Raw genomic sequence first — 11833 nt, forward strand, 5'->3', positions numbered from 1 at the left:
TAATGGCCTTCCCTTAATTGGGAGCTTTCTGGATAACGGGTTTCCAGATGACGGATCCCATATACCAGATGGGCCATATACGGTAAGTAAGAAAGCATACTTCTCTGCATCCTCGGGCTGTAGATAATTCCTGCTGCACGAGTCGGAGGCGGCTGCTGCCTGACAATCCCCGGTGCTGGGTGGGCTCGCCAGGAAACTGCGCTTCGTTGCGTTCGAAATCGGTACTTGGGGGCGACTGCTTTTCGGCTGCGTGGCAACTTTAGCTGCACAAACAAGGAAAATGATTAATGGAACACAGTAATAACATTGAGAAAACAAGGATCCAGGCTGTTGTATATAGGCGGCTGGGCCTTTATCGTGCCCATGTAAATCAGCCTTGGGGCGTCCGGGATCATAATGACAATTTCTATGTTTTCAGGCATTAGCAAAAATCTAGTTTCTTATTCAAGCCACTGCCTGGTTGCTAGGGTAATTTAAGCCCTAGCAACTAATAATATCCAAGGTTACTGTGATACTAATATCTACAGTTAGTATTAATGTTTGTATATATAGTTATGTATCCTTCTATTCAGCCCCCTCTCCAATTCATATTCTAGTTTCTTATTCAAGCCACTGCCTGGTCGCTAGGGTAATTTAAGCCCTAGCAACTAATAATATCCAAGGTTACTGTGATACTAATATCTACAGTTAGTATTAATGTTTGTATATATAGTTATGTATCCTTCTATTCGGCCCCCTCTCCAATTCATATTCTAGTTTCTTATTCAAGCCACTGCCTGGTCGCTAGGGTAATTTAAACCCTAGCAACTAATAATATCCAAGGCTATTGTGATACTAATATCTACAGCTAGTATTAGTGGTTGTATATATAGTTTATGTATGTGACTGTATAGATTGGTAAGTATAGGTTTGTGGGTGCTGGGTTTACTTGGAAGGGTTGAACTTGATGGACTCTGGTCTTTTTTCAACCCTATGTAACTATGTAACTAGACAGCTGCTGAAATCCCAAACTGAAGAGCTGATTAACAGAAAGCTGAATAATTAAAAACCAAAGAAAACAAAAAGTGAAGACCAATGGCAAATTTTCTCAGAATAAGCAGCTCTACATTATAATCTTAATGTGAACCCGCCCCTTTAACTCTTAGTATGTTATTGAATGCCCTATTCCTAAAAACTTTGCAATTGGTCTTCATTATTTATTTTTTTCTAGTTTAAGACTTATTTGCCTTCCTCTTCTGCTTCTTTCCAGCTTCCAAATGGGGGTCACTGACCCCGGCAGCCAAAAACTATTGCTCTGTGAGGCTCCAGTTTTATTGTTATCGTTACTTTTAATTGCTCATCTTCTGATTTGGTCCCTCCTCTATCCACATTCCTGTCTATTATTCAAACAACTGCCTGGTTGCCAAGGTCAAAAAGACCCTAGCAACCAGATCACTACTGAAATACCAAGCTTGAAAGCTGCTGAGCAAAAAGCTAAATAACTGTAAAACCACTCAAAATAAAACACTAAGACAGATTGCAAATTGTCTCAGAGTATCAATGTCTACATCATAAAAGTTTATTTAAAGGTGAACAACCCCTTTAAAGGGAAACTATACCCCCAGAATGAATAATTAACCAACAGACAGTTTATATTATGTTAAGTGACCTATTAAAGAATCTCACCAAACCGGAATATATATATATCAGTAAATATTGCCCTTTTACATTCTTTCCCTTGAGCCGCCATTTTGTGATGGGCTGTGTGTTCCCTCAGAGATCAGCTGACAGGAAGTGAAGCAGCGCTAACTGTAACAGGAAGTAGTGCGGGAGCAAAAGGCAGAACTCTGCCCATTCATTGGCTGATGAGGCCTAGCATGTATGTGTGCCTTGGCTTGTTTGTGTGCATTGTGAATCCTATGATCCCAGGGGGCGGGGCTTAGCACTTAAAATGGCAGTTTCCTATTTAGGATTACCCAATGGCACATACTACTAAGAAAGTATATTTATATGAAAATGGTTTATTTAGATGAAGCAGGGTTTTACATTTGAGCTGTATATTTTTATAGAGACCTACAGTGTTTGGGGGTATAGTTTCCCTTTAATAAAGGGCATACCCTGGTGCAATATGGGAATGAACGTTACCTTCTTTGAGCTCCTGGGTGTCTCTGGGTTGAACAAAATCAGGCTTTACATTCTCAAACCACCAGAAAAGCTCGGCAATAAAAACCATTACGTTGGGCTGAAACAGAGAGAGAGAGAGAATATAACGTTAGCGGCTTCTGGGAAGCCCTCGATAATGAAATCGGCGCACTATACGGTACCTACCTTGAGAACTAACGGGGAGTACAGCATGTCTTCCAGGGTCAGAAAGAAACACTTGTTCAAATATTCATTGGAAAACTCTTTGAGGAGCTGAATATTGTACAGACTGTCGGCTATGGACGTGACTTCCTTCAGGCAGATATCTATAGGGATACAGATAAACACCAATATGGCAAGCAGTTAGTACGGCCATCACTAAAGGGGCAGGTTCGCCTACCGGTTATAGATTGTCCTATTCATAGCAACTTTGCAATTGGTCTTCATTATTTAATTTTTATAGTTTTTGAATTATTTGCCTCTTTCCAGCTTTCAAATGGGGGTCACTGACCCCGGCAGCCAGAAAACGACTGCTCTGTGAGGCTACAACTTTATTCTATCACTGTTACATCTGTCTATTTAGGCCCACCTCTATTTGTATCCCTGTCTCTCTTTCAAACTGCTGCCTGGTTGCTAGGTTAAATTGGACCCTAGCAACCAGATAGCTACTGATATTCCAAACTGGAGAGCTGCTGAACAAAAAGCTAATACAGGTATAGGACCCATTATCCAGAATGCTGGTATTCCAGATAAGGGGTCTTCCCGTAATTTGGATCTTCATACCTTAATTCTACTAAAAAATCAATAAAACATTAATTAAACCCAATAGGGCTGTTCTGCCCCAATAAGGGGTAATTATATCTTAGTTGGAATCAAGTACAGGTACTGTTTTATTATTACAGAGAAAAGGGAATCATTTAACCATTAAATAAACCCAATAGGGCTGTTCTGCCCCCAATAAGGGGTAATTATATCTTAGTTGGGATCAAGTACAGGTACTGTTTTATTATTACAGAGAAAAGGGAATCATTTAACCATGAAATAAACCCAAAGGGCTGTTCTGCCCCAATAAGGGGTAATTATATCTTAGTTGGGATCAAGTACAGGCACTGTTTTATTATTACAGAGAAAAGGGAATCATTTAACCATTAAATAAACCCAATAGGGCTGTTCTGCCCCCAATAAGGGGTAATTATATCTTAGTTGGGATCAAGTACAGGTACTGTTTTATTATTACAGAGAAAAGGGAATCATTTAACCATTAAATAAACCCAATAGGGCTGTTCTGCCCCCAATAAGGGGTAATTATATCTTAGTTGGGATCAAGTACAGGTACTGTTTTATTATTACAGAGAAAAGGGAATAATTTAACCATTAAATAAACCCAATAGGGCTGTTCTGCCCCCAATAAGGGGTAATTATATCTTAGTTGGGATCAAGTACAGGTACGGTTTTATTATTACAGAGAAAAGGGAATCATTTAACCATGAAATAAACCCAATAGGGCTGTTCTGCCCCAATAAGGGGTAATTATATCTTAGTTGGGATCAAGTACAGGTACTGTTTTATTATTACAGAGAAAAGGGAATCATTTAACCATTAAATAAACCCAATAGGGCTGTTCTGCTCCAATAAGGGGTAATTATATCTTAGTTGGAATCAAGTACAGGTACTGTTTTATTATTACAGAGAAAAGGGAATCATTTAACCATGAAATAAACCCAATAGGATTGTTCTGCCCCCAATAAGGGGTAATTATATCTTAGTTGGGATCAAGTACAGGTACTGTTTTATTATTACAGAGAAAAGGGAATCATTTAACCATGAAATAAACCCAATAGGGCTGTTCTGCCCCAATAAGGGGTAATTATATCTTAGTTGGGATCAAGTACAGGCACTGTTTTATTTTTACAGAGAAAAGGAAATCAATTTAAAAAATCTGAATTATTTGATTAAAATGGAGTCTATGGGAGACAGGCTTTCCGTAATTCGGAGCTTTCTGGATATCGGGTTTCCGGATAAGGGATCCCTTACCTGTAATTAAAAAACCCCAAAAATGAAGACCAATGGCAAATCATCTTAGAATAGCACTCTCTACATTACGCCAAAAGTGACTTTAAAGGGGAACTATCCCTATCAATGCCGGTTTGCGGGCCCGAAGTAAAGCATTTACCGTCCAGTTTCATCTGCTCGGGGCAGTAGAAGTGTATAATGGTGAGAAGCGCTGCCCCGTCGCTAATATCCTTCATTAGATCTTCAAGTATCGGGAAGTAGGGCAAATGCCTGTTTGAGGGGTGGTCCCGCCGGTAACGAATCTAAAGGAAACACAAATAGACGTTACAGTACAGTTATGTCTGCAATAAAGCAATATATGCCCCACCCCCAGTTCTATGGACCTATATTGATTTCTAGGGATCTAGGGATTTCTGGGGTGATGCTTTTCTTTTTGGGGGGCAGGGGGGTTGGGTTAGGGATCAGCCAATAGTTAAAAGCCAGTGCACCTACTCATGAACATAGTTAGTTCAATTGGTCTTCGTTATTTATTTCTTGTAGTTTTTGAATTATTTGCCTTTCTCTTCTGCCTCTTTGCAGCTTTCAAATGGGGGTCACTGACCCCGGCAGCCAAACCCTATTGCTCTGTGAGGCTCCAGTTTTATTGTTATTGTTACTTTTTATTCCTTATCTTTCTATTCAGCCCCTCCCCTATTCATATTCCAGCCTCTCATCCAAACCACTCCCTGGTTGCTAAGGTAATTTGAGCTCTAGCAACAGGATAACTGACCCCGGCAGCCAAACCCTATTGCTCTGTGAGGCTCCAGTTTTATTGTTATTGTTACTTTTTATTCCTTATCTTTCTATTCAGCCCCTCCCCTATTCATATTCCAGCCTCTCATCCAAACCTCTCCCTGGTTGCTAAGGTAATTTGAGCCCTAGCAACAGGATAACTGACCCCGGCAGCCAAACCCTATTGCTCTGTGAGGCTCCAGTTTTATTGTTATTGTTACTTTTTATTCCTTATCTTTCTATTCAGCCCCTCCCCTATCCATATACCCGCCTCTCATCCAAAACACTCCCTGGTTGCTAAGGTAACTGAGACCCTAGCGACCAAATAACTGCTCAAACTCCAAACGGGAGAGCTCCTGAACTAAAAAAAACTACAAATAAAAAAAAATGAAGACCAATTGCAAATTGTCTCAGAATAGCACTCTCTACAGCCTACTAGTTAACAACCCCTTTAAGATTTTTGTAGGGGCTGATTGTCAGCCGGCTTCATCTACAGGCCAAGGGGAGGGTGCGGTAGTGACTATGGATGCACAGAATCCTGAATTCGGGCCGAATCCATTCGGAAGGGTTTAATGGTAGGGGGGAAAATGTTTTTTTTAACCCTTCCCAATCGGATTCGGTTCGGCAGAATCCGTCGGGGTGGATTTGGGGGTTCGGCCAAACCCAAACAAGTGGGTTCGGTGCATCCCTAGTAGTGACCATAGTGGGGGGAATCCCTTGCTGTTCTTCAAAACATTACATTTTCTAAGACATCTGATTGATGTGGGCTTTGTTCTACTGCTCCATCAAGTGAGCAGAGAAGCATCCGGAGACACTTCCTCTGTTTTATTAAGCTTCTGAAAAATAAAACAATATAAATCGCAAAGTGTTTAGAAGAACAATTTTATATTCAAAGAGAAGGAAAAAGTCTAAATCACTGGGGGGGAAAATATTAGGGACCCCCAATGAATGTAATAGCTTACCCGTTACCCTGGGTAACTGCTTCGGTTCGGGGTATTTCTGCAGAAATTCTTTGGCGTGATCCCCCCTGGGGTGGGGGGCAATAGACAAGGATCTTCTGCAGAAATACCCTGGGCCAGTGACGTTTTCAGCAGGAGCATCCAGGGTATCAGTCAATCATAATCCCTGGGGGGGGCTAACATTTTAGCACCTCCCCCCACCTTATGATTTAAACTTTTCTTCTCCTTTGTTTGAGGATATATATCCCCTTTAGTCTACTCTCCACCATTCAAGGGGAAGCTGGTTTTAAGTAAGCACTGCTTTTGTGGCTGGAGGAGGGGGTGGGGTCGTGTTTAGGGGGGGGGGCAAGCATTTTTGTAAAAAGGAGACATTTTACAATGCTTTAACCTCTATAAAGGGAAATATGTTCTACTGAGAAGCAAGCAATAGAGCAAAAAAGCTAAAACTAGGGCGAACAGGGAATGCTGGGAGTTGTAGTCTATTCAGGCTGAACTAGGGGGCGACCCCAACACAAGAAAGCTTCCGTATGATATACTGTACCACGCGTGCGTATTCTGCAGGTTCCGTCATGCAGTGGGCTAGTGCGTGCATTAGGTCAGGCTTACGTGGGGAGGGGGGGGGCATAAAATACGAGAACAAGACAGACATAGAACAGCGAACACATAAATGATGGTTAGTCATGTCAATGAATGGAGGCAAGTGGACAACATCTTCACATTTACACAAGCAAAATGGCGGAGGAGGAGGAGAATTTTTGGTTCCGCTATAAAGTCGGAATTAGCCAGGGGGGGGTCCATATTGGTTTGTGCCAGACTTATACGCAGCCCACCTTATCCGTGGCCTGGGGATATGGGAAGGAGGTTGTCCAGTTGGGCAGTGATGGGTCGGGCACTACAAACTAAGGCCTCGCGGTGCCATTCAGCCGCCTCCGATACATCCCTGCTGTCGACTAACTAACTCGAGTTTATTGTCTGAAAAATCCTGATTCTTTCGAGTTGAAAACTTCGAGAAATTTGTGAAATGTAAATGGACATTCATTTTCATGAATCCTCTTTATTTTTCCCCAAACAGGAATTGCTCCAGCGGCCATTTTAGGAGCATTTAGGAGTCATTCTTGGGAAAACAATCATGTGTTTAACTTCCCCTTGAAAGTGTGTGAAATAGAAAACAATGATGGGATTAACTTCCCCTTGAAAGTGTGTGAAATAGAAGTCAATGATGAGATTAACTTCCCCTTGAAAGTGTGTGAAATAGAAACCAATGATGGGATTACCTTCCCCTTGAAAGTGTGTGAAATAGAAGTCAATGATGAGATTAACTTTCCCTTGAAAGTGTGTGAAATAGAAATAAATGATGGGATTACCTTCCCCTTGAAAGTGTGTGAAATAGAAACCAATGATGGGATTACCTTCCCCTTGAAAGTGTGTGAAATAGAAGTCAATGATGAGATTAACTTTCCCTTGAAAGTGTGTGAAATAGAAATAAATGATGGGATTAACTTCCCCTTGAAAGGGCGTGAAATAGAAAACAATGACGGGATTAACTTCCCCTTGAAAGTGTGTGAAATAGAAAACAATGATGGGATTAACTTCTCCTTGAAAGTGTGTGAAATAGAAACCAATGATGGGATTAACTTCCCCTTGAAAGTGTGTGAAATAGAAACCAATGATGGGATTAACTTCCCCTTGAAAGTGTGTGAAATAGAAACCAATGATGGGATTAACTTCCCCTTGAAAGTGTGTGAAATAGAAACCAATGATGGGATTAACTTCCCCTTGAAAGTGTGTGAAATAGAAATAAATGATGGGATTAACTTCCCCTTGAAAGTGTGTGAAACAGAAACCAATGATGGGATTAACTTCCCCTTGAAAGTGTGTGAAATAGAAACCAATGATGGGATTAACTTCCCCTTGAAAGTGTGTGAAATTGAAATCAATGATGGGATTAACTTCCCCTTGAAAGTGTGTGAAACAGAAACCAATGATGGGATTAACTTCCCCTTGAAAGTGTGTGAAATAGAAACCAATGATGGGATTAACTTCCCCTTGAAAGTGTGTGAAATTGAAATCAATGATGGGATTAACTTCCCCTTGAAAGTGTGTGAAATAGAAAACAATGATGGGATTAACTTCCCCTTAAAAGTGTGCGAAATAGCAATAAATGATGGGATTAACTTCCCCTTGAAAGGGTGCGTAATAGAAGTCAATGATGAGATTAACTTCCCCTTGAAAGTGTGTGAAATAGAAATAAATGATGGGATTAACTTCCCCTTGAAAGTGTGTGAAATAGAAATAAATGATGGGATTAACTTCCCCTTGAAAGTGTCTAAAATAGAAAACAAAGATGGGATTAACTTCCCCTTGAAAGTGTGCGAAATAGCAATAAATGATGGGATTAACTTCCCCTTGAAAGTGTGTGAAATAGAAACCAATGATGGGATTAACTTCCCCTTGAAAGTGTGTGAAATAGAAAACAATGATGGGATTAACTTCCCCTTGAAAGTGTGCGAAATTGAAATCAATGATGGGATTAACTTCCCCTTGAAAGTGTGTGAAATTGAAATCAACCATAGGATTAATTATTATTTTAAATAAAAAAAATAAGTCTCGAGTTATTTTCGATAAATGTCTAAAACTAGAATTTTTCGAGAAACGATACCGGGGGGAAAAAAAAAACTTGAATACTGTCGAAAAAAAACTCTCGAAAATAGGGGGAAAAAAATCGACTTTTCCCCAAAATTGCTTAGTAAAAAGGCTCCTAGAAGTCGGAATACCGAGCGACTCCTATTGTTGCTGGCGGAAAGGCGGTTAGTGGATAGCAGAGATGTATCACGGGGGGGCGATTGGGCCGCTCCGGGGGTCCTTAGCCTCACAGCTTGCGTTTCGGGGGGGGGGCAAGGCACTAGCTACAGGAAATAGACAAATGGAAATGCGCCGTGGGTGGATGGATGGATGGTTACACAGTAGGCGTTTCCGGCGTTTCACTTACAGGTACTAATTTCCAATACCATTTGGAAGGAGACTATTTCCGGGGAGGGAGGGGGGGGGGGAAGAAACAAGGAGAAGAAATTAGGCAGAGTAAGGAGCGATCGGCAGAACATTCTAGGAACAGCGTTAAAGGGGCGGGTTATTAAAGGCAAAGTGTTCCATGCGCAGGCACATACATAGGCATCCAATGGGGGGGGGGCGGGGGAGAATACGTCTCACATTTCCGTATCATTGGCAGCTGGTGGGATTCAAAGGGGATGTAGAGAGCGATATTCTGGGGCAGTTTGCAATTGGTCTTCATTTTGTATCATTTGTAGCTTTTTAGTTATTTCACTTTATGTAGGGGTTCAAGTTTAAGCAGCTGTCTGGTTGCTAGGGACCAAATTACCTTAGCAACCAGGGAGCAGTTTGATAGAGGCTGGAATAAGAATAGAAGAGGGGCTGAATAGAGAAAATAAGTTATAAAAATAAAACTGGAGCCTCACAGAGCAATAGGGTTTGGCTGCCGGGGTCAGTTATCCTGTTGCTAGGGCTCAAATGACCTGAGCAACCAGGGAGTGGTTTGGATGAAAGACAGGAATATGAATAGGGGAGGGGCTGAATAGAAAGATAAGGATTTAAAAATAAAACTGGAGCCTCACAGAGCAATAGGTTTTGGCTGCCGGGGTCAGTGACCCCCATTTGAAAGCTACAACAAGGTGGAAGAAAATAATGAAGACCAACTGAAAAGTTACTTTTAGTATGTTATAGAATTAACTCTAAAAAACTTTTCGATTTGTCTTCATTATTTATTTATTTATTTATTTTAATAGTTTTTGAATTATTTGCCCTTTTCTTCCAAATCGTTGCAGCTTTCAAATGGGGGTCACCGACCCCGGCAGCCAAACCCTATTGCTCTGTGAGGCTCCAGTTTTATTGTTATTGTTACTTTTTATTCCTTATCTTTCTATTCAGCCCCTCCCCTATTCATATTCCAGCCTCTCATCCAAACCCCTCCCTGGTTGCTAAGGTCATTTGAGCCCTAGCAACAGGATAACTGACCCCGGCAGCCAAACCCTATTGCTCTGTGAGGCTCCAGTTTTATTGTTATTGTTACTTTTTATTCCTTATCTTTCTATTCAGCCCCTCCCCTATTCATATACCAGTCTCTCATTCAAACCACGCCCTGGTTGCTAAGGTCTTTTGAACCCTAGCAACCAGATAACTGCTGAAATTCCATCCTGGAGAGCTGCTGAACTAGAAGTGAAATAATTAAAAAAACACAACTATTACAAAGTAAAGACCAACTGCAAATTATCTCAGAATATTATCCTCTAAGTCATACTAAACGTATGATGCAGACATTGATAGGCTGCCGATCTCTGCATGTGAAAAGGGGTCAGCGACCCCCTTAAGGGGGGGGTAACTGAAACAGAAGGATGGGGTAGGTGCATATTAATCCTTTAACCCTATCTTGACTGGGTACATACAGACCTGAAGGCTTATGCCACGTGCAGCAGATTCTCGGCCAGGGGGGCTGTAAGGTACCACAGACAGTCACTATTTATTGGGCTGGGGGGGCTGTTTGTGCCTCTGGGTACTGGGAATGCCAGGGGGGCTGTAAGGTGCCACAGACAGTCACTATTTATTGGGCTGGGGGGGCTGTTTGTGCCTCTGGGTACTGGGAATGCCAGGGGGGCTGTAAGGTGCCACAGACAGTCACTATTTATTGGGCTGGGGGGGCTGTTTGTGCCTCTGGGTACTGGGAATGCCAGGGGGGCTGTAAGGTGCCACAGACAGTCACTATTTATTGGGCTGGGGGGGCTGTTTGTGCCTCTGGGTACTGGGAATGCCAGGGGGGCTGTAAGGTGCCACAGACAGTCACTATTTATTGGGCTGGGGGGGGGGGCTGTTTGTGCCTCTGGGTACTGGGAATGCCAGGGGGGCTGTAAGGTGCCACAGACAGTCACTATTTATTGGGCTGGGGGGGGGCTGTTTGTGCCTCTGGGTACTGGGAATGCCGGGGGGGCTGTAAGGTGCCACAGACAGTCACTATTTATTGGGCTGGGGGGGCTGTTTGTGCCTCTGGGTACTGGGAATGCCAGGGGGGCTGTAAGGTGCCACAGACAGTCACTATTTATTGGGCTGGGGGGGGGCTGTTTGTGCCTCTGGGTACTGGGAATGCCAGGGGGGCTGTAAGGTGCCACAGACAGTCACTATTTATTGGGCTGGGGGGGCTGTTTGTGCCTCTGGGTACTGGGAATGCCAGGGGGGCTGTAAGGTGCCACAGACAGTCACTATTTATTGGGCTGGGGGGGGGGTTGTTTGTGCCTCTGGGTACTGGGAATGCCAGGGGGGCTGTAAGGTGCCACAGACAGTCACTATTTATTGGGCTGGGGGGGCTGTTTGTGCCTCTGGGTACTGGGAATGCCGGGGGGGCTGTAAGGTGCCACAGACAGACACTATTTATTTAGCTGGGGGGGCTGTTTGTGCCTCTGGGTACTGGGAATGCCAGGGGGGCTGTAAGGTACCACAGACACTCACTATTTATTGGGCTGGGGGGGGGGCTGTTTGTGCCTCTGGGTACTGGGAATGCCAGGGGGGCTGTAAGGTGCCACAGACAGTCACTATTTATTGGGCTGGGGGGGGCTGTTTGTGCCTCTGGGTACTGGGAATGCCAGGGGGGCTGTAAGGTACCACAGACAGTCACTATTTATTGGGCTGGGGGGGGCTGTTTGTGCCTCTGGGTACTGGGAATGCCAGGGGGGCTGTAAGGTGCCACAGACAGTCACTATTTATTGGGCTGGGGGGGGGGTCTGTTTGTGCCCCTGGGTACTGGGAATGCCAGGGGGGCTGTAAGGTGCCACAGACAGTCACTATTTATTGGGCTGGGGGGGGCTGTTTGTGCCTCTGGGTACTGGGAATGCCAGGAGGGCTGTAAGGTGCCACAGACAGCCACTATTTATTGGGCTGGGGGGGGGTCTGTTTGTGCCCCTGGGTAC

General features: G+C 43.3%; 1 protein-coding gene across 2 annotated transcripts in view; it reads right to left on the bottom strand.

Moving 5' to 3' along the window:
* camsap1 (calmodulin regulated spectrin associated protein 1) overlaps nt 1–11833 on the bottom strand; it is a 49506-nt gene that overhangs the window by 14459 nt on the left and 23214 nt on the right. Inside the window, exons 6-10 of one of the 2 annotated variants that reach the window (XM_031890723.1) lie at nt 8854–8886; nt 4295–4436; nt 2308–2447; nt 2125–2221; nt 101–263 (exon numbers count right to left, since the gene is read on the bottom strand). In XM_031890723.1, the coding sequence (XP_031746583.1) occupies nt 101–263; nt 2125–2221; nt 2308–2447; nt 4295–4436; nt 8854–8886 (575 nt within the window). The remainder of the gene's footprint in view (nt 1–100; nt 264–2124; nt 2222–2307; nt 2448–4294; nt 4437–8853; nt 8887–11833) is intronic. The other variant, XM_031890724.1, reaches the window with a different exon arrangement.

This window comes from Xenopus tropicalis, chromosome 8, assembly GCF_000004195.4.
Source record: "Xenopus tropicalis strain Nigerian chromosome 8, UCB_Xtro_10.0, whole genome shotgun sequence".
NCBI classification, from domain to species: Eukaryota; Metazoa; Chordata; class Amphibia; order Anura; family Pipidae; genus Xenopus; species Xenopus tropicalis.